We start from the raw sequence: 23,100 nt of genomic DNA, 5'->3' as shown, positions 1-23,100 counted from the left end.
TAATTGCAAGTGGCTTGCTGGATATTTTTGTCCATTTTGTTTATCCAGTACAGCTACTCCTGCAAGAAGTAATAAAGATTTTATCTGTTACTCAAAACTCATCAAATTCCTGAATATGTCTGTAACTGGGAGAAAGGCAGAGACTAAAAAAAAAAAAAAAAGAAACAAACAAAAAGCAACAAAACAAAATAATAAATAAATGAATAAATAAAACATTTTCTGATATAGACTCTGCTTTGACAGTCTCCTTGAAAAATGGCAATAATAGCAGCGTGGAACAGTTGCTATTATGTTTGGTTGTGGAGCGGGACTGCAGAACTGAGGCGCTGTCTGCCAGTGCCGATTTATTAAGTAATAACGTAATGGTTTAGAGCAAAAAGGAAAAGGTCTCTTTTCACACAAGCCACTCTTGTCTTTTCAATAAATGGTTTAGAAATGGACCATCTGGAGCAAGTCCTTGCGAAAATCCAGAAATAAATATTCAGGATAGCATAAAGCTAGGGAGTGTAGGGAAGGAGGATGTGAGGCAGTTTGCCATGTGATACTCATGCTTGAGTAACAAGGGCCATCTTGGCCCAACCACATACCAGTTGCTACAGGAGAGAAGTGTGACACAGAAGTTATTTAAGAATTCAAAGGAAGCATGAAAGAATTTGTGCCGGAATCATCACTGTATTGTGTCAGCTTTACCAACATCATCACCTTTACTAGTATCAGCAGCTTTGGGATTATTGCAGATAACAAAGAATACTTGGACTTCTAAGCTGAGGAATGTCGTGTGAAAGCCAAAGTGCAGCCACTGGAGTGGACTGTTGTCAAAGCAATGTTCTGAGAAAATGTGATTCTTTTGGGTACATCCAAGACTGAGAGCATTTGATGTTCTGATGCTTTGAAAGCACTTTGAAATACACTCACTGATTCTGTAGTATCAACGTTAACTTTTGAACCAGGAGGATGAAAACAGCTGAGATGAGTTAGGAGGATGAGGATAGTCTCCAATTACATGTTGGGAAATTAATATGAAATGTTTTATTTATGTAGTGTTAGTATAAAACAGCTAAACTAATTACTGTTTTTAAAGACATGAACATATCCAGTGTAAATTAGATGTAATCAGAGCCTGGACAAAGTGCAGATCAGCTGACTGTTCATTCAGTTAATCAATAATGCTGCCTGTGCTTTTTCATTGACTTCTTGATGCTAAATGGTAAACGCTAACAGCCAGATTTGCAGCAGTCTAAATTGGCATAATGGGTCATTAGAGTTATACTGATAAATACCAACTGGGAATCTGGTGCGAACTGGAAATTTAGGAAATGGAACAGTTATTTTGTAACTTGCTTCATTCATTTATTATTGTCCACTGTGTTGTATAGTGGGTTGTTTGATTGCTGTATTGAATCAAGTAGGGATACATTTTGCAACAAATAATGCAAGAAGATCTGAAATTGGATTGCTGGGCATGGTGTGTTTGGCAGCACTCCAGGTTGATTGATTGTGCAGGGCTTTAAATTGCCTGCTCAGTGATGGTAAAAGAGATGAATAAAAGGCAGGTATTGACAGTTTGATTCTTCTGTATTCTGTGTGTCTTTACTTTTTGCCATTCTGTTTGCAAAATTAAATTATTAGTCTCTTTATGTCCCTGGACCAGAGTGGATATGCACCGGATGATGTAGCTGATAGACTAATTTTACAGTCCTAGCTAAGGCTGCTCCAGCAGTAGCTCTAGGTGATGCTTACCTGTAATACAATGTGATTTTTTTTTTTTTTAATTTGATCTACAAGTCGAAATAGCATCAGATTGAGTCCTCTTTCTGGCATATTTGTTGAGATTGAGACCTGACTTTGGGTCTCTGGTGTTTTGCTGCATTTTCTCATTTGTTCTTTTACCGTATCTGCTGGTCTGAAAGGACAAAAATGAAATTAGTGGCATGGATAGGGATATCTTTTCAGACTTACAGTTAAAAACGTGAAAAAATTTGAAACCTCATGTTTTGGGGCTTAACTTTGTTCAAATGCCAGACTGTGAACCTGTGGGGAAGAAGGGGTAGGAGATTATCCCATACATTTGTCTGGAGGGCTTTTAAACTGGAAATACTGGGACATGCATGTATTTGCACCCAGCTCTGATAGGATCTGTCTTTATACCTCTCTGGCTTCAGAAAGGTCTCCTGTCTGTTCATATCTCATGGTCAAGGAGTTACAAAGCAGATCACTCTTGCTTATTATTCCATTCAGTACTGTGATGGCAGCCAAACTCCACCACAACCACTCCCTCACTCCTCCTCATAAAAGACGGGGGAGAAGAATGGAGAAAAAAAAAATGGTTGAGATAAGGATAATTTAACTGAAGGGAAAAGAAAGAGGGAAAAGACAAGCAAAGCCTATGTGGCAGCACAGAGAAGGAAAAATAAACTCTCTACTTGCCATCAGCAAGTGATGTTTGGCCATGTCCTATGAAGCAGGGCCTCCATACACGTAGCAGTTGTTTGGGAGGATGGGAGGACAGACGTCTTCACAATGAGATTCCCCACCCCTTCCCCTTTCTCAGCTCTTATTGCTGAGTGTTACTAGGGCTGTTCTGGCCACAGGTGCAGAGCACAGCCCTCTATGGGCTGCTCTGGGGAACTCCATCCCAGCTAGACCCAGTATACAAGTACTGACCGAATACATTTATTTATTTTTTTAAATGGATTCTCCTTTTCCAACTATGTGCATCTTTCCACTCTTTTCCTCTATAAAGCCTCCTTGCTCACTGTCTTCAAGGCTGGGTGTCATCCAATTGCAAAAGGGTGTTCTCTTTTATTCATTTGGTGTTTTACAGGTGTCATGATTGTTCTTCTTCACACACTGTGCAGCCAGACACGTTTTTCTTCGTTATCTCCTAGGAAAGATGGCTTACAGTGAGTACATGTGGCTGTAGAGGTCTTCCATGAGAAACTGAACAGTACAAGAAAATGGTGAAATGTGAGAGTAGCATTGGATGCTAAGAGGATATGCAGGATCAGAGTTTATCTGATGGTTCGTGACGTCTTAGAATGGACGTCTTGTGAAGTATTGAACTCTCACATGCAAAGTCTTTGGGTGAGGTTACTTTCCTTGCTCTGCAGTTGGATGTGGGAGTCAGAGACTGATTATGTGGAAGGAGGAACCTCCTAGGAAGTTTTTTTCCTCTGCAGTATTTTCACAGGGAGTAATTTGGTAAAACAGGCTGTAGATGCTAAAGCAGAGCTGTCCTGCATTTGCAGACCGCCGACGTGGGGCTTCAGAAGGCCAGTGACACCACAGTGTGGTGCCTTGGTGGTGTGATGATGTTTGCAGCCAGCTAAGTGAGCTGGCATGCTTCCTCCTGGTGACACTGCTCCAGCTGCCCATTCTCTTGTGCCCTGTTTAGTTACAGCAAAGACCTGTGTCTCCTGATGGCAGGAGACACACACACCTGAGGAGGACCCCACTTGTACATGTTTAACTGGTGCCTTCATAAAGCTCAGGCTCCAAATGCTTAGGACTGGTTTTCTGGAGTTTTGCAGGGAAAATAAATGCTTTGGAAAAGATGCAGTGTTTTTCATTCACATTTCAGGCCCAAGGGAAGTATTTCATATTTCCCTTCTACTAAACATGAAGCCAAACATATTACAGTGACTTTGTGTATAGTTGAGGAGACCTTGTGTAAAAGAGACTGCTTTTAGGGCACCCGTCCTGAGGAGATATTTCATGTACAGCACCATGGCAGTGGGAACTTTGTTTGGAGCAGTTTGTCAAAAGTACCAGACAATACACAGAAATAGAAGAATCTCTAATGTGAAGATATGAGGCAAGCAAAGGATACGGTAGGGGGCAGAGCAGGGGGAACAGTCAATATATAACAACTTAACATGCGTGCTTCCCTCTTCCTCCCATTTCTTTGCAGTACTTTGCATCTTTTCATTTTGTCTGAGTCATGACATGGTTGGTCAGCTAAGTTTACAGCTTGCTAAAAGTGATCTTTAAAGAGGGTTATTGTGTGAAATCCTTTGTGAACTGACTCAGAATCGGGAATAATATTTCTCCCACTTGCCTTTCCATCTTTCACAAGAATCAGATTAACTGTTCAGGTTTGTCCCAGCTTTTCAAGCTCAGTGACTGAGAAAATGAAAATGAGCCTAGCTTGGATTTCTTGCATGGTAATAGAAAACTCTACCAGTACCACCCCTAGGAGAGCCCGTCCTGGAGTGCTGATACACTGGCTGGCGGTGTAGGAGGAATCCTTATTCTTTGCTTCACAGGTGTCCTTGCAGCAGAGTTTGATGCTTCTAGATACCACTGAAAGATCTTGCCTTTAAAGTTCTTTTGGAGATGCGTCTCAGACCGCTTTGTATTTCTTGTAGAGATCTGTGAAGTCACAGAAAACTTGTTTTAAGGCATCATTCTTCCACGAGCTTTGCAATGCAATCTCATTTAATCCAACCATGCCTCCCAGTTTTCATTTTCTTGGCCCTAAAATAATGGGTGATGCAGAAGCTACACATGCCATGCAAGTAATTTTTGTCAGTTACAGGGTCGCTACAGTTGTTCAGTAGTGTTATTCAGATTTAATAGAAAATATTGCACTGGTTTAAAAAGGAAAAAATAAAAATAACAAAAAAAAAAAGAGCATAATGAAATAGCAACAATAGTGAGGCTAATACATGCTGTCAATGCAGCCATGAGTTAGGAAAGGGCTATACTGTATATGCCAGAGGGGAGGGAGAAAATTACGTCAAAGAAGAGGGGAAAGGCAAGAGATGAGGGAAATGCAAAATCAAGTATCCAAAATGCTCTCTAGTGCTGAAAAGATGCAGTAACTGGCAAGAGTCTGTGTGATCAGAAGCAATTATTTCTAGGGATATTTGTCTTCTTACCAAGAGTATTAAAGCCTGTTTTTCATGAAAAGAAATCGAATAAATAAAAGCACAAGAAGCAGAGGTGGTCTGATTTGATCCTATTTTCGGGTGTGAACATTGCATTACTTGTGGCTATACATAATAAGTAGTGCTTTATGCTCCTGCGTGCATGGAGAGGAAGAGATATGAACAGATCAACGCAGCCTATTCTCGTTTTTATAAGCCTCCTCAGCTGCGTGCTGCCCTTGAAGGCTGTCCTGTCAGTGGTAGCATTAGGGTTATGAACAAGAATTATGATCGGAAGGCATTCGCTGTGAGGAGATGCCATTTCACATGCTCAGCAGAGCTGCCTGGGGTCATCACAGCTTCTTGCCAGTCCCAAAGCTACTGGCTTGCAATGCAAGTGTTGCTGATTGCCCCAGGAGATATGACTTGGATGCTGATGACACACTCAGCCAGACTGAGCTGGTGCTGGAATAAAATACGCCCTGAACTATTCCTGGCACATTAATTTTATGCTGAGAATCAGATACACCTTTTGTACTCTGAAATCTTCACATTCATATGCTATTCCTTGAGTTAAGAGAAAAATAGCTAATAGGGTAATTCTAAGACTAGTGCCTAACTAAAATGTCAGTTGTGATAGAGATCTCAGATGCATCTGTACAACCAGCAGTGAGCTTGCAGAGCAGAAAGAAAAAATAGCATTGTAGATTGGTCTGCTCTGTTCCCAAAGAAGTGAAAACTTGAAAGAATCCTCATTTGTGGATCTCAAATGTGTAGGTAGGGCTTTGCCCCCCCAGGGATTTTATTTCCAGGTAACTAGATAGCTAATCTGTCTTCAAGTTATAGCTGTCCATAATATACAAGGATGTATGTGATAGTCATTAATTTGATACAAAATATACTATTCAATCTTCATATATGCAGTTAAATTCATAAATAAAGCCACAGCGGTCCACCTATCACAGCGCTTGACCCATGTCTTGCAAGCCATACAGCTGTGTCTGCTCTGGTGCTGAAATTGTCACTTCTGCTCATAGATAGATAGATAGATTGTATGTTTTAGGTGCATGGTCAGTCTTGATGTAAAGATTCCTTAAAAATAAATAAAAATAAATCAATGCCTACTCTTGCTGTGCCAGAAACAGGAGTTACCTTATGAGCTTTTTAAAGTTGGAGTTGAAGCTCTTGTTCCATGAATCCTGCTAGGTGTTAGCTCGATAGGTGAAGCAAGTCTTCTTCTATTAAAGAATATGCTCTGTGTCTGCTTTCTAAACATCTTGAAGTCATCCTTACAATTTCATTTGAATAAATAAGAATGGCTTTTCTAGTTTCCTACTGTAGGGCTGATTTTAAAAGTTTAAAGTAATTCCTACACCTTTTAAAATTTTCGGTGCAGTGCACAAAGATGAAACCGTGTTTCTGCATTTGGCATACATGCAGGCAGTATCACTGCCTTCCTCCTCCACCTCTTCTTCTGTGTTCAGCTAAGAGGTTTATAAGATCACATTTGGAAAAAGAGTGGGGAGGGAACACCGACTCATTCTTTCAATCCTCAGTATGATCATTTACATTTCTACATATATAGTACAAAAACGTTCCCTGCGCTGTTTGAATTCAGGTGTCTGCAGGAACTCTGGTAACCTAACTTGTGTTTTGCAGAGCAGCTGGGGACGGCTGTTGGGGCAAGAGAGATGGAGAGAGGCTGTGAGCAGAGCTGCCACAGACAGCTTGCCATGCTGCCGCTGTGCCATGGTGCGAGGTCTCCACTGAGCTGATTAAACCTGAGAACAAGCCTGCTCTGCTCTGCGCTATGGCCTGATCCTGCAGCCCCTTTTCAGGCTTCCTCTGATGTTAATGTTACATTTGTCTGAGTGAACACTAACTTGTTTAGAACCGATCTGCGATGAAACTAATAATTCCCTTAATAGTGGGCTTTTTGAGTACAGTAATCTCGTGCTCTCAGAAAGCCCCTGGCATTTGAGCACTGCTCTGTCATTCTGTCTTCTCTGCGTGCTGTCTGCTTGAAGTCCATGCTGAAATCCGGCTGGAGGTGGTTCGACTGGGAAGGGGTGGGAGGCTATTTACACTTCAGTGTCTTGGAAAACATTTAAACACCTCCTCCTACACAAATAATTACAGGACAGTAAGGAAGTTATCAAGCAAGAGGGGAAACTTGTTCTCAAAAGGGCAGCATGTGCTAATTTTCCGTTAAAGAATAGTTTTTTTAGCAGAGCTTTCCTTCTGGTATCCGTAGTTGTGACACGTGCTCATACTGTTTGGAGAGCTAGAAATACAATTACAGGTTGCTTTTTCTTATTTCCTCACTTTTCAACAGTGCATTGAGAATTTGCAATGTGATATTAACTGATGTTGTGTTCTAAGGAAGAAGGGAGTTGATCCTTGTTTTTACAAGAGGGAGCTGTAGGGGACTGAATGTGGGTACGTTATGTACACCAGACGCACTGGCATGAATTGAGTAATCATTAACCTAACCAGGTTTTTAGCCAAAGTTTGCGTGTAGTATTGTGATAATTTCCTGTTACCTTTGTCTGTAAAGCAAAGAAGATCCTTCCCCACCTTCTGTCCTGTTTGATCTTAGAAGTTGGATCCTCACGAGTACTGCCTCTTTCCTAAAAGGAACGCCTTGGCTCAGTCGAGCAATCAGAAACACTTCCCCAGCGCAGGCACTGCCACGGACCACAAGCTGTCACGTAAAAAAGCATTCAGATGGTAATGTCTCTCGGAGAGGGTAAAGAGCAGGACTTGGCGATTGCAGGCAGTGTCAACAAAGGCTCCCCTCGGAGGCAATTGTAGCCATGTTCAAAAGCACACAACAAAGCGTGAGCTCAGGAGTATTTCATGCTTGATGAGGAGACGCTAGAGAACAAGAGTAAATAGTTGCTAAAATCATTTCTTGTGCATGAAAATTTGATTTTGTGCATAGGGAGAACAGAAGCAGGGAGCCATTCCTGATCTGAAAGTTGGTCATCTTTCTCCCTAGCTTAGATGCTGATGCAGACAAGTCTTTTTAAGCAGTCTTCAATGATTTGTAGCTGTCTGTCAAAAAATCTTTCTGTCTTTCACTTCCTTCTCTTTAGACACAAGAGAAGGGCAATTGGACCAGATGAGCTCCAGAGGTCTCTTCCAACCTCAATTAGGTTGTGATTCTTTGAAGGATAAAACTCTCTATTCTATATTATATATGAAATCATAGAATCGTAGAAAGGCTTGAATTGAAAGGGACCTCAAAGATCATCTAGTTCCAACCTCACTGTCATAGGCAGGGACACCAAAGACATTTGCTCACTTGCTTTGTGCTGGGTTTTAAATGTTTTATACTTTACCATGTGGAGCTCTAGGCCGTGGCTATTGGTACGGTAGCTGCTCTCTGTTGTAGGTGTGCTGTGCTGCTCATTGTGGATTAAAGTGCTCCCTCCATCTGAGATGTGTTGGCTGAGCTATGCAGGGTCCACCCATGGAAGAAGTAGTATTAAACCCAAAGGTTGTCAAAAAATGACTTTTCAAGTTTGGATTTTGTTTGTTGTTTGTGTTTTTTGTTTGTTTGTTTCTTTGCTTGTTGTTTGTTTTTTAGTTAGGGTTTTGTGTAGTTCAGGTGGGGGTCCAGGCTTTCTCTGGTGGAAGAGGGAAAATGCACCTTTCTGTCCAGCAGGAGGATGGCAGGTGAGGGAAAGGCTACTGCTTCCAGGAAGGATGGGAACAAACTCTTCCTTTCCTTTTCTTACATTATCGGCAAGGTCTTCAAGGCAGAAGGAGATATTAGCTTCGGGAGGAGGAAGAGAAGAGTTGTTGGGGCTGATACAATTGGCACAGAGGACGTGGGCAGACTGTGGAGTAGATTTCAGATGGGGAAATTGTGATTGTGCTGCATTTGCAACAGCATCTAAATTCTTGTGAAGTTAATAGTAATCTAACAAATGTTGCTTTAACAGCTTCATTCTCTGTCACTCCTGTCACCTTTTTGCTTACATTCTCAAGCACGACCAGAATACATTTTCTCCTTTGTCACTGCATGCCTCTTCTTGCTCCCAGATATTCAAGGACTTCAATTTAGCCGGTGTGACTTGAAACTCCAAAGCAATTTGGAATTCTATTATTCTGAAAGAAGCTGGAGGAAAATGGAGCTCTTTCCTGCAGACATTTGTGCTCATAATTAAAAGCATTCAGACAGCTGTGTGTTCCTAGAATCGGGCTCTGGACTTGTAACTTATCTGTAATCTCCCAGTGAAAACCAAGGTTAATTCATCCCTGTAGTTATACTTTGGAAAAAATTAAAATGTTTCTTCATTTAACACTTCACATTAACACTTCACAGGTTAAAACCGTTGGCTTTGAGAGATTTGACTGTCTGTGTATTAGGTTGTTTGTGCGGTGTGACCTGGGGGAAGATTTGATTTTTAAGACGTAGATTGATTTATGTTCATGTTTCCTCACAGACATTTCAAGTTTAATGGCTTTATTTTTAAAATGTCTTCATTTTAGTTTGTCTCATTCAATAACTTCAAGGTTCTATGTACAAAAAATAAAATAGCTCTTTTGTTTTCACCACTTGGGACGGGGCTATTCAGTTTGATTTATGCATGGGCTAGCTCACCACCTGCAAAATGCGGGCTTGTAGAATATTTTTTTCTTATTTTCTGATCAGATGATTCACTTGACTAAAAGCCAGATATTGTTACCTATTAAAGGATACTGTTCTCTTTTAGAGAAAAGTCTGACTTAAGAAGGGATTTCTGTGTTAATACCAAGGTAAAAGAATATGAGGCTCTTTGGCTGACTGGGACTCTGGGAAGAGTGCTGACTGATTTGGCTTTCCTTTAAGAAGTTTTCCTGAGCCTTCAGAAAGACAAAAGCTAGGTGTGATCCCGCTCGTGCTGCAGGCAGCTTTTCAGAAAAAGCTTGGCTCACCTGCAGGCAGTGCCAGAACTGTTCACGGGAGGGGATCTGCAGAAATCCCGTGCAGCTGTTGGAGGCTGAGCTGCAGGAGCGAGGCTGTGGATGAGCTCCCTCGCAAGCCGGCTGGCGTGGTCATGACTGTGGGCTTGAGTGGGTGAGACCTGGGAGGTGGCCAGTTCCACCACTGCAGGCTTCTTGATGCAGGTGCAGAACAAGACAAAGGTCTGGGGGAAGCTTCCTGGTCCCACTCTGGGAGATTACTTGTAGGCTTCTCAGCTCTTATTTTCCAAATCCAAATTGACTTGCACAGGGCTGTCTGTGCATCTAGTTCTCTTGGAACAGCAGCATGGTGCTTGGAGAGCCCAGTTTTCTCATACAGTTTTGACAGGGTTTTTGAGGTTGGGCTGAAGTGCCATGGGTAGCAGAGGGTTGTCTGCACGCATTGCATGGTAACCTAATGTGGCCAGCGTAACAGTTCAGCCACTGGGCTTCTTTATACCAGAGTAAGCTGTATGTGTACGCATGCTCTGACCCTGATTTGTCTGTTACCTGGATTTTTGCATTGCATGAGTACTGTAAGCCCCGTGACCTTCAGATGGAGTGAGTTATGGGCTCACAGCTGTTGATGCACATTGGAAGAAGAGCTGAAAAGCCACCCAGTTGCCTCTGGGGAGGCAACTAAAGGTTTTATGAAGCCTGAGTTCCATTGCTCTTGCCAGCACGTTTTGACTTCCTGAGATGTGCTGTGGCTTTGGCTGGGAGAGCAGTGAGTGCTCAGCTGTCTTAAAAAGAAGCTGAAACACAATATTAAGCTGCAGCAAGTCTAGTGTTCATGCACAAAGACTTTGCTACTCCTTGATCACAATGTTGTTACGTAAAGATTCACAGAGGTTTTTCTACTCGTATGACTGTTTTTTTAGGACAAACGAGATGGTGAAAACAGACCAAATGAAATGGGGAGCACATGTGCTTTGGTTGCCTTTGGTAGCAGATGTCAGGGAATCTGTCCTTGCTGTCCTCTGCAGCATCCGAGAAACGTTGAGATCCGGTGTCAGTCTCTGCAGAGCCCTCTTGGCAAGGATGTTTTCCAAAAGGTTAGACTGCATCGGCATGTGATGCTTCAGCAATAGTCACCAAGGGATGTCATCTCCTAAATATAGGAAACGGCGGCAGGTAAAGCTTCTAATGACACCCAAAGCAACAGTAAAAGGCAGTACTTCTGGCAATCACTGGGTAACTCCCACTGCAGAGGCAGGAGCTTGAAATCTGTGAGAGAAGGTAAGGAGGGCAAAGTGTGCCCAAGCCTGTGAAACTCTGCTCCTGTTTGGGGATTTGCTGTGGCTTGTGTGCCTTCAGAATGTGAGTGCTGCTGTCAGGGGCGTGTTGGGCAGCACCATTTGAATCAGTACCTCTATTTTAGGTGCCATTTGCCAGGCGATTGTTAAGAGGGATGGCCAGAGCTCCCAGTGAGGCAAGGGGAGGGAAGAGTGAAGTTCAGCTGTGCCTGCCCTCTTTATGAATGATGTGTTAAGGCTTAGCCACCGAAAATAGTAGCTTTGCTGTGCCTCTCTGTAAATCTCTGGTGGGATTGAAGAAACAATTCTGAACTGAAACACATTCTCCCTGAGGGATTTTTTCAGTGTTGAGCCCAATTATTTTTTAAATGGGGGGTTAGCCCTCCAGGGAAGCCATAAATATGTCCACAGCTGAGCAACAGTGCGTTTTATATTCCCAATTGTCCTATTAAGGGAATCCACTAAAGAAAACAGGAGACCATTCTCCATAGTAGGAGTACAAGCAGCTGTTCTCTTGCAGTCTAAGTGATACAGCATATTTTACCCTTGAATGTCTGATAAGTGTTTAGCTGACATCTAAGTTCAAAAAGTCTGTAAGGGGTGGGAAAGGTAACATAGAGCTCCTGTAGCTAGACCAGCAGCAAAAGAAAGCAAGGAAAATGCCGGTCCACTGCTGAACAGGGCAGGAAACCTCACAATGCAGGACAAGAAAACTTCTGAAGCAACTGAGCAGGGGTTGGACCAGATGACTTGTGGAGCTCCCATCCACCCTAAATTATTCTGTGTCTGCTTATCTCCACGCTCCCCAGAAATACAAAGGCTTCATTTCTCATCTCTCAACCTTAGAAACAATTGTCAAGAGACACTTAAAACACACGCACCGTGACCCAACAAAACTAAGCTGGCCAGTTGCAATTACTGAGACAGTAAATGGAGACAAGGCCAGCTTACCAGGTGAAGCAAAGGCCGTGCGTTCAGGCAGAGCAAACCAAGGAACCCACTCGCTGCTTCCCATCAGCAGGAGGTGCTCAGCCCCTCCAGGACAGCAGGGCTCACCACCCATAGCGGTTTCTTGGGCAGACAAACACCATCACTCCGAACATCCCCCCTGTCTCCTTCTCCTTCTCCTACCCCAGCCTTTATTGCTGAGCACAGCACCACACGGTGTGGGTGTAGTGTGTTTATGTGACAAGGTTTTGGTAGCAGGGGGCCATAGGGGTGGCTTCTGTGAGAAGGATCTAGAAGCTGCCCCATGTTTGGTACGGGCCCCACTGCTACCAAAACTGAGCCAGTAAGTGATGTTGTTTGCGCCTCTGTGAGAGCAGATTTAAGACAGGGAAAAAAAACGTTGCGCCACACAGCAGCTGGGAGAGTGAGAGGAGTGAGGAACAGCCTTGCAGGCACCAAGGTCAGTGAAGAAGGAGGGGGAGAGGTGCTCCAGGCGCCGGAGCAGAAGTCCCCTGCGGCCTGTGGTGAGGACCATGGTGAAGCAGGATGTCCCCCTGCAGCCCGTGGGGTACCACGGTGGAGCAGGGTTCCACGCTGCAGCCCGTGGAGGAGACCACGGTGGAGCAGGTGGCCCTGCACCGACGGAGACTGCGGCCTGTGGAAGACCCCTGCTGGAGCAGATTCCGGGCCGGACCTGCAGCCCGTGGAGAGGAGCCCACGCAGGAGCAGGTGACCTGGCAGGAGCTGCTGCCCGTGGGGGACCCAGGTTGGAGCAGTTTGCTCCCAAGGGGTGGACCCCGTGGTACGGACCCATATCTGGAGCAGTTCTTGAAGAGCTGCTGCCTGTGGGCAGCCCACGCTGGATCAGTTCAGCAAGGACTGCATCCCATGGGAGGGACCCCACAGCACAGGGGACGAGAGTGACCAAGAAGGAGCGGCAAAGAAGAATTTCTATAGACTGACCATAGCCCCCATTCCCCCGTTCCCCTGCGCCGCTCAGGGGGAGGAGGTGGAGGAGGGTGGATGGGGGGGGAAGGTGCTTTTGGTTTCTTTCCTTTGTTTCTCACTTCTCTAGCTCGTTCGTAATAGGCAATAAATCTTACTATCTCCCTATGCTGAGTCTGTTTTGCCCATCACAATAATTACTGCGCGATCTCCTCGTCCTTATCTCAACCCTTGAGCCCCTTTCATCGTATTTTCTCCCTGTTCCTCTTTGAGGAGGGGGAGTGAGAGAGCGGTTGTGGTGGAGCTTGGTCACCCACCTGAGCAAAACCATCACAGTGGGACACCCCTCTGGCCAGCCCAGCCCAGCTGTCCTGGCCCTGTCCCCTCCAGCTCCTGGTGCGCCCCCAGCCCCTCACTGGCAGGGCAGCACAAGGGGCTGAAACGCCCTGGGCTCTGTGTGAGCACTGCTCAACAGCAACTGAAACATTGACATGTTGTCACCACTGTTTTCATCACAAAGCACAGCATCATACAACATACCAGCCTCTATGAAGACCACTGACTTAATCCCAGCCAAAAACAGGACAACCCTGCATCCTTTCTTTATAGGAGCAGAGATCTGGCTATGCAGAGAACCAACAAGTCCACCTCCCAGTGGCAAAGGAGTACGAGAGGGTCCCTGTGTACCAAAGCAAGATTGGAAAGAAAGCTGCTTGCTACAAACAAGTGTATGTCCATACAGGATCCTCTCGCTACCAGGAACATAGTGATTTGGGACATGGCGATACAAAAGGTCATACGCTAATTTGCTCTGCCAGGTGTATGGATTTTGAATTTCCCAGAGTTAGGCGAGCAAGCTGGTTACAACGGGTGCAGGATGAAGGCAGAAGGAATACAGATGAGTGCTTGATGAGAATAAACATTTAAATGACCTGATCAAGCTACTTATACATGTGGAAAGAGAAAAACATTTGCTGTTTTTCTTTCAGTCAGGATGAACCTTTACATACTTTGGAAGAGCTCATGTCAATTCCTTTTGTTGTAAACCAAGTTTAATTAAGCTTTATTTTCTCTTTGTGGAATTCAGTGAGTCCTTCCTGTTCTAGTTACAAACCATGGACTTTCTCAGTGTTCTGTGTCCTCTTCTCTGTGCCTTTCACCCAATGTGAAATTTCACCCACCTTTTAGATTCAAACGTGCATGAAGCCCTTAATTAAGAAAAAAAAAATGTAGTCTGTCCTGCTTGTAATGGTCAGTAGCTTCTGTCAATGATGTTCCCCTCTGCCCCCCACCCCATGTTCTGTGTTAGTGATTGCTGGTAGCTGCCAGCTGTCAAGTTTTTCACCTTAGTTTTCTGCCCTGAGAACTCTGCTGCCTCTCTTGACTTGAGTAGATTTAAGTAGTGCTTGGTACAGTATACATTGCATATTGGCTGTGGTGGTCAAGCTTAGCTGCCTCTTCTGCAACTGCAGGTTCCCAGAGGCTACAGAACTGACAATAAAGGACAAATGGTTTAATTAATCTTACTACCATTTGGGGCCCACTGCTGCAATCAGTTACTCTTGTTTGTACATACATACCTATTCTGACATAAATCCTACTGAAATCAAAGGAACTTCAGTGGACAAAGTGAGAGTTTGCAAGATCCGTCCTTGATAATATCAATAACTATGCTTTGTTTTAAACAGGACTGGATTTACTTTGATTTCTAGATTAGTGCAGGTTACGTTGAGCAGAACATTTAATGTATCTCATTGATTTTTTCAGTGTAATGCTCTTGAAACATGTCACTGCTCTAATCATTTGTTTTACCATTAAAATTCTGTATGCAGATCTGGCCCCTTGGGATATCAGTGTGTAACAAGATAGTCCGTGATCTAATCAGGTGCTGTGAAGAATATGGTAGTACTTCAACACATAGCAGTGGAAAGCTTCATCAAAATGAAAAACTTATCTAATATTAGTAAAATGCAGTTCAAAGAGACAACTGTGGAAAGCAGGGTGTACAAAATTTTAAGACGTTTCTCAGATTAAACAAAGCCAAATTCAAGCCAGAGTTTAAGATGATTTGTCATGATTCCATTTATTGTTAAAGAAGAAAATTTTACAGCTGTCACTTCAGTTTATAGGGTTTGTTCCAGCTCAGTTAAAATAGCATCGCCATCAGAAATGACTGACTAGCAGGATTTCACTAATGTGATACTTATTTGCCACAGCATGAGTGCCTTGGAAAATGATTTTGAAAAGCACCTAAAAAAGCATCAATAGCAGAAGACACGACTTGTTCTCTGAACTCATTTTGATGCTTGGAGTTGGATCTCTGAGTGCTGAGCACTACAGTCCATTTCGGAGATGCGAGTCCTGCTGACCTTGGAGGCGTTCTGCAAGTGGCGTGGTGCAGGCAGAGGAGCAGACCTCCTCTCCTTGCTGCGGTGACTCTGAGCAGCAACATCCTGCACCGCTGGACAGTGAGACTGGTCAGACAGTCTACGTAGTTTGCAGAAAACTGGTAGTAGACAAGAATGATAGCATTTCCTAGGGTGAGCTTACCCCTCCATAAAGCAAGGCATAGTCCCTTATGGAGAACTATCATGTTTTTCAGATGTCAAAATATTAGCATTATCAGCTTCATTCATGTAAAGATCTAAAGGCCTGACAAGATAAGTGTGTAGCTTTTTTTAATGGACATACCTTGACACAAAGGGAATTTTGCAGACCAAATTGTCTTAGGTATTTTTGTATGCAACTACCTTATGCTGTAGAAAATGACAACCTCTTTACATAGGTATGTTAAATAGCAGTTCTGTTCTTGTGGAAGGCACACAATGAAGTTGCTGTGTTTTAGCAGAGAAACGCAATGCTGTCCTTAGCTCTGTTTCATTTATGGAACATGGGAAATCAAATAATTTTAGAGGTATATTTACTAAGGAAAACAGCATTTAGTAACCTAACTGATGACGAGATGTGACTTGAAATAAAGGTCAGAAAGGTTACATGTCCTTGGTATTGTTCAACTCAAGTAAAAGTGTGTGTTTTTTCTTCAGTTCTGTAAAGTAGACAGGACACGATTCAGTGTGGAGGGCCAGATTCTCATCTTCTTGTTGGTGCTAGGGATTTGTTACGTGTCTGACTTTGCTGGAATTGCATCAGGCTTGTTTTGACGTTCAGAGCCCTCTGAGTTAAGTGGGATAAAAGGCGTAAGTAAGAGCTAAAAGAGTGAGGTAGAGCCCAGATAAGCTGTAAAGCAGGCACTGCCTTTCAGTCATGTTCCTGTGAAGCTCTGGTGGGTAAATGCTGCCAGACAAAGGTTGCGTATTGAGAAAAAGGATGGGAGGAGTTTGTTGTCAAGTGCTGGTATGGGTCAGAAAATGACATTCATTAAAAAAGAATCACCAATGCCTTCTAACATGTAAATCCATTATTGATTGTTTTCCTCTGTTGTGTTTTTAGGGTCTCATGACTCCTTTAGCTTCTACATTGACGAAGCCTCTCCGGTTGGGCCTGAACAGCCAGAAACGGTCCAGAATTTTGTGTCTGTTTTTGGGACTGTGGCTAAAAAACTGATGAGGAAGTGGTTGGCTACACAGACCATGAACTTCACCAGCCAGCTGGGGGCAGGCATACGGTATTTTGACCTTAGGATTTCTACCAAGCCAAGAGACCCAGACAACGAACTCTACTTTGCTCACGGCTTGTTCAGTGCCAAAGTCAAGGAGGGCCTGGAAGAGATCAATGCATTTCTTGCTGACCACCCAAAAGAAGTGGTCTTCTTGGACTTCAATCATTTCTATGGGATGCAGAAATATCATCATGAAAAGCTTGTCCAAATGCTCAAGGACACATATGGAAACAAAATGTGTCCTGCTATATTTGCCCATGAAGTAAGCCTCCAGTACCTGTGGGAAAAGGAACACCAAGTGCTGGTTTTTTACCACAGCCCAGTGGCTCTTGAGGTACCATTTCTTTGGCCAGGCCAGATGATGCCAGCTCCATGGGCAAACACAACAGATCCGGAAAAACTGATTCAGTTCCTGCAGGCGTCAATCACTGAAAGAAGAAAGAAGGGCTCCTTTTTTATTTCTCAAGTAGTGCTGACACCAAAGGCTAGTACAGTGGTGAAAGGGGTTGCTAGTGGTCTCAGAGAAACAATCACAGAAAGGTAAGTTCCTGGTGGGTGACGTCTGCTGACTGTGCTGAACATGTGTCAGAAATGCTGCTTTGTCTAATTTCTTCTCAGGAAACTCCAGCAGATCTGTTTTTACCATGCTACTGTGACTAAGAGTCAGAACTTGGGCATAATCCTAATGTATTTAGTGAAACGTGTTTAAGGAGGAGCTTTTGTATCTCAAAAGAAAATCTGGCACTAAATCATCATGAAATCTTATGGATTGGCTTGACGTTTATTTTTTACCCAAATGCAGATGTGTTTTTTGTTTGTTGTTTTGTTTTGTTTTGTTTTGAATGTGGTTTCTCACCATAGGCACTGATCATCTTCCCTCAGATTTCCTCACTGGATGTGGACAAATTTGTCTGAACAGAATAGTTCAGTTGCAAGGGAATATAAAGACCATCTAGTCCCTCTGCCTGACCACTTCAGGGCTAACCAAAAGTTAAAGCATTTTATTGAGGACATTATCCAAATGCCTCTTGAACACTGAGAAGAACGGGAGATAACAACCACTTCCCTAGGAAGCCTGTTCCAGTGTTTGACCACCTTCACAGTAAATAAATTTTTCCTCATGTCCAGTCTGAACCTCCCCTGTTGCTGCTTTGTGCTGTTCCCCTGTGTCTTGTGATCAGTTTCCAGGGAGCAGAGGCTGGCACCTCCCTCTCTGCTTCACCTCCTCAGGAAGCTGCAGAGAGCAATGAGGCCACCTCTGAGCCTCCTTTTCTCCAGACTAGACAACCCAGGTGTCCTCAGCCTCTCCTCACATGACATGCCTTCCAGCCCTGTTACCAGGTTTGTTTCCCTTCTATGGAGGGCATGCCTTCAAGTATCTTAATGCCCTTTTTGTATTGTGGAGCTCAGAACTGAATACAATATTTAAGTTTAGGCTGCACTGAGTTTATTTAAGTCTGTTTTATGCACCAGGCCTCAGGTACTGAGTAAATCATTTTTCTTTCATTTTGGCTTGTCAGCAAAGTCTTGACAGTGCAGAATTTTGCATCCATTACTATCCTTACACACCTTAAGGATGCATGACTTCTTTCTGCATATGATCATACACTATATCAGCTGTCAAGACACCATTAGGGTGCATTTGCCTTCTAACAGCCCTTTGATTATCATACAGAATTTCTTGAGGCAAGAAACTCTGGAGACCACTGTAGAGGTTGTGTATTTGGAATGCTGTGTTGGCAGGCCATTGGTTGTTACATTGCAAAACGTCTGTGCAAGACTTGCATTATTTATACTGTTCTGACTTTGATAAATCACAGCCAATTTTCAGCTTGAAGGCATGTATGTGCAACTATGTTCTTGACAACTTGCTAGGAAACCTGAAATTTAATGCCAAAGCAAAAGAGGTATTTTTTTCCCTAAAAAAAAAAAAAAAATGCAGAAGGGAAAAATATATAATGGGGATGAATGGCCTGCTATTGTTCTGTTTGGACGTGCCTGTACCAGGAAGGTCTACTGGGAGCACTGTCCTTTTCTCTGTGATGAATGGCACAGTGTCTATGACACTGTGAAGACACCCTGAGAAGAAAACATGCCTCACTTTTGAGAAGGATTGAACTGTTTTCATGACAGCTTTCCCAAATGACTGTTAACTAGGAAAAACAGGGACATGTTACCTGAAAAGACAAATTGGTGACACGAATGGTTTTATAGGCAGTTGAATATGATTCACAAATACTTGTGTGACTGTACTTGCAGGTGTTTGTATATTCTCCATGAATGTTTTTATAGACTCCTTTGGGTTGTGTGTTTCTCTTACTGGTGAATCTGAAGAGCACTTCTTAGAACTGAAATCCCACTTTGCCAGTGGGTTTTATTGTTAAACACTCACCTCATTGTTCAGGGATTTCTTTTCTCTGATAAACACCTCTCTGGGTGTTCTTTAGAACATGGAAGTAGCACAATTGAGAAACGACCAGGTTCATCTTAAAAGTTGCTGCATTAATAGAATAGCTAGTTAAAAAACCTTTCTTTCCCCTCTGGCTCATAAAGTGCTTCTTTGAAGCTGTTTAAAAAATAAAAGGTTCAAATGGTTTCTGGATATATTTGTCTAAGCTCTGAATGATTTGTGTTTGAACACTCAGTATGCTCTTGTCTACAGCAAATTTTGAGATTACAACTAAACCACTTGAAATGTTAGTAAATAATTGGACAGGAATACCTGGCAGTGTTGTTTTTTCCAAATTGCAACTGAGAGTTTCGCATAAGCCCTATGTGTATAATCATGTCTGTTCTATGGATACTTTTTTTCTTCTTTGCATAGCTCTTCTAACCATTGCAAAAGAAATGGACTTTTAAAATCATTTCCAGAGCTGGTATGGAAATTGAAATCCTATTAGTTATTTTAAAAAAATAAATATGATGCTTGAAGACACAGGCTTTAAATATGTGTTACACTACACAGAAATGGAGCTTGTATATTGAGTTAACTGCTCTGAAAGTAAACATCAAGTATACGCAAAACTGCTCCTTAATGTGATGATGATCCTGTTAAAAATAAATAGATAAGCAATTAAGGATGGAAGACAATTAGTGGAATTTACAGAATTCTCTCCAATCTCACTGCATTAATATATCAGTAATTTAAAAGTATGTAATCCATACTAAAGGAGTCAGGGTATATGTTCCAGCTGCACTGTGTTTGCTGCTTTGAACCATCTAATGATTATTCGTGGCAACATTATTCTGTCCTCTTCAGAATGAGTACACACGTCAGATCCCATTATTGTGTCCAGACAGATCGCACATGTGCTATCTGGCAGTTGCTGCAAACATGTATGGATTTTTTTACTACTTTATTCTTTTTAATAAATGCTGACAAAGAGCTTTGCAGCGTGTTCCTTTTGGACACAGTTTTGTAACTGTACCTGGAGAGGTTTTTTTCCCCACATTGAATTTTGGAATATTGAATTTGCGATGTAAATGTGGAATATGGCTGAATATTCTTTTTTTTTTCCCTAAATGAAATACCATATTTTAAAAATGGTCCTTTTCAGCATGTTCAAATAAGACCTTTGCTTGCCTATTTTTTCCCCATCATTTTAACAGTGGTCACTGTCACTTAGTTATCTACTTAATTTTGAGAACAGAACAAAGTTCAGATCTTTGTGGATACAATAAGACATATCAGATTTTCATCTCTGAAATTGTTCATTACTGATGAGATTATTTAAGATTGCAAGAACAATGGTTTGAGAGGGAGTATGTGGTTTCTGTCAGCTGCAGCATCTGTCAGCCCAGGAAAACTGCAAGCAGACACCGTGCAGCCAAACATGCTCCTTTCTGTTGCTTTGCAGCTCATGACAGAGCACGCTGGAATATTCCTCTGTAGCCAATAAACTGGTCACGTTGGCAGCTCTTCAGTGTGGCTACTTGTGGTGTAGGCCCACATGCTCCAACTGCAGTGTTGCACTCTCTTGAGGTGGTGTTGCTTGCACCTTACCAGAATGTTCCTGACCCTGTTCCACACTGCACTGTGTCTGAGGTCCTGCACCTGGGCCGGGGCAATCCCAAGCACCAATACAGGCTGGGCAGAGCATGGATTGAGGGCAGCCCTGAGGAGAAGGACGTGGGAGTGCTGGTTGACAAGAAGCTCGACATAAGCCAGCAGTGTGTGCTTGCAGCCCAGCAGGCCAACTGCGTCCTGGGCTGCACCAACAGAGGGGTGGGCAGCAGGGGAGGGAGGGGATTGTGCCCCTCTGCTCTGCCCTTGTGAGGCCCCGCCTGGAGTGCTGTGTCCGGGGCTGGGGCCCTATCACTAGAAGGACATGGGTGTATTAGGGCGAGTCCAGAGGAGGGCCACAAGGATGCTCAGAGGATCTGAGCATCCGAGGGGATCTGAGGGGATCGAGTGCGCCCTCAGCAAGTTTGCAGACAACACCAAGTTAGGTGCGTGTGTCGATCTGCTCGAGGGTAGGAAGGCTCTGCAGGAGGATCTGGAATAGGCTGGACCGATGGGCCGAGGCCAACGGTATGAAGTTCAACAAGGCCAAGTGCCAGGTCCTGCACCTGGGGCACAACAACCCCAAACAGAGCTACAGGCTGGGAGATGTGTGGTTAGAAAGCTGCCTGTCAGAGAAGGACCTGGGAGTATTGGTTGACAGTTGGCTGAATATGAGCCAGCAGTGTGCTCAGGTGGCCAAGAAGGCCAACAGCATCCTGGCTTGCATAAGAAACAGCGTGGCCAGCAGGTCCAGGGAAGTGATTGTCCCCCTGTACTCGGCTCTGGTGAGGCCGCACCTCGAGTACTGCGTTCAGTTTTGGGCCCCTCGCTACAAGAAGGACATGGAGGTGCTCGAGCGAGTCCAGAGAAGGGCTACGAAGCTGGTGAAGGGTCTGGAGAACAAGTCTTACGAGGAGCGGCTGAGGGAGCTGGGACTGTTTAGCCTGGAGAAGAGGAGGCTCAGGGGTGACCTTATTGCACTCTACAGGTACCTGAAGGGAGGCTGTAGCGAGGTGGGGGTTGGTCTATTCTCCCACGTGCCTGGTGACAGGATGAGGGGGAATGGGCTAAAGTTGCACCAGGGGAGGTTTAGGTTGGATATTAAGAAGAACTTCTTTACTGAAAGGGTTGTTGGACACTGGAACGGGCTGCCCAGGGAAGTGGTTGAGTCACCATCCCTGGAGGTCTTTAAAAGACATTTAGATGTAGAGCTTAGGGATATGGTTTAGTGGAGGACTCGTTAGCGTTAGGTAGGAGGTTGGACTCGGTGATCTTGGAGGTCTCTTCCAACCTAGACTATTCTGTGATTCTGTAATTCCTGTGAAGGAAGGCTGAGGGAGCTGGGGATCTTCAGCCTGGAGAAGAGAAGGCTCCGGGGAGACCTTACAGGGCCTGCCAATACCTAAAGGGGGCCTGCAGGAAAGCTGGGGAGGAACTCTTTGTCAGGGGGTGAAGTGACAGGACAAGGGGAAATGGCTTTAAATTAAAAAAGGGTAGATTTAGATTAGATATTTGGAAGGAGGAAGTTCTTTCCTATGAGGGTGGTGAGGCTCAGGTTTCCCAGAGAATCTGTGGATGCACCATCCCTTCAAGTGCTTAAGACATTGAGCAACCTCGTCTAGTGGGAGGTGTCCCTGCCCAGGGCAGGGGTGTTGGAATTACATGGTTATTATGGCCCCTTAATCCAAACCATTCTGTTATTCTGTTTTTTATTGATTAACTTTGTTCATAGGTGTGGCTGCTGTCATAATACATGATCCTCAGTGGGATAATAATTTGAAAGAAGGAGAAATGAAAAAGTCATCAAGCTTTCTATGCTCTACAAATACAGGGGGAAAAGCTGTTTCTGTGAGCTCTCCCCAGGACCACGGATCACCTTTACAGAACTTCGTTACACAGCTTTTATCTTGGTTACTTGAATGAGGAGACTCACTTGCATGCGCGTACGTTACGTTCTTGGATTTGATGAAAACTTGGAGGACTAACAATATGTTTTCAGGCTTGACATTCTGTCATGCACAGTTTACGTGCCAAGAAGTACTCTTTGATTAGCAAACAGTATGTACCAAATGAATTACATTCCCTCTGCTTATTGAATTAACTTCACAGTGAGGCAGCTGCCTTTAGTACATCTGAAAGACAGTTGTGAAACAACCTTTTGATGCTTGTAGAGCTGCTCCTTATATTAATGTAGTTTGTTTTCTGATTTGTAGTGAAATTACTAATTTTATCTCTGAATGGTAAATGACACTGGAGACAAGTATTATATTCTCTTTGTTGTCTCTGGTTGAATGATACTGAAGAATAACAGATCTTGTTTAGAGAACAGAAGAATCTTGAGGTACTTTCAAAGCTTTTGAGGAGTGGAAAATAAACACAGCCTATTGTCCCTTTATTTCCAAATTAATCTGTAAGGATAAGGCTCCCTACAGCTCACATGTGACTAAATCCTTGCCCGCCATGCTAAAGCTTTCACCTTAGCAACCACAGCAAAAAAATAAAATTATA

At 43.5% G+C, this 23,100-nt stretch overlaps 1 protein-coding gene across 1 annotated transcript in view; it reads left to right on the top strand.

Moving 5' to 3' along the window:
- Window positions 1-23,100, top strand: part of PLCXD3 (phosphatidylinositol specific phospholipase C X domain containing 3) — a 92,583-nt gene that overhangs the window by 37,614 nt on the left and 31,869 nt on the right. Inside the window, exon 2 of the mRNA XM_035309755.1 lies at window positions 16,421-17,129. Coding sequence (XP_035165646.1) covers window positions 16,421-17,129 — 709 coding nt within the window. The remainder of the gene's footprint in view (window positions 1-16,420; window positions 17,130-23,100) is intronic.

The sequence above is a fragment of the Oxyura jamaicensis genome, chromosome Z (genome assembly GCF_011077185.1).
Source record: "Oxyura jamaicensis isolate SHBP4307 breed ruddy duck chromosome Z, BPBGC_Ojam_1.0, whole genome shotgun sequence".
NCBI lineage: Eukaryota > Metazoa > Chordata > Aves > Anseriformes > Anatidae > Oxyura > Oxyura jamaicensis.
The sequence above is the reverse complement of the archived record's forward strand: the minus strand, read 5'-3'. Positions and strand labels throughout refer to the sequence as shown.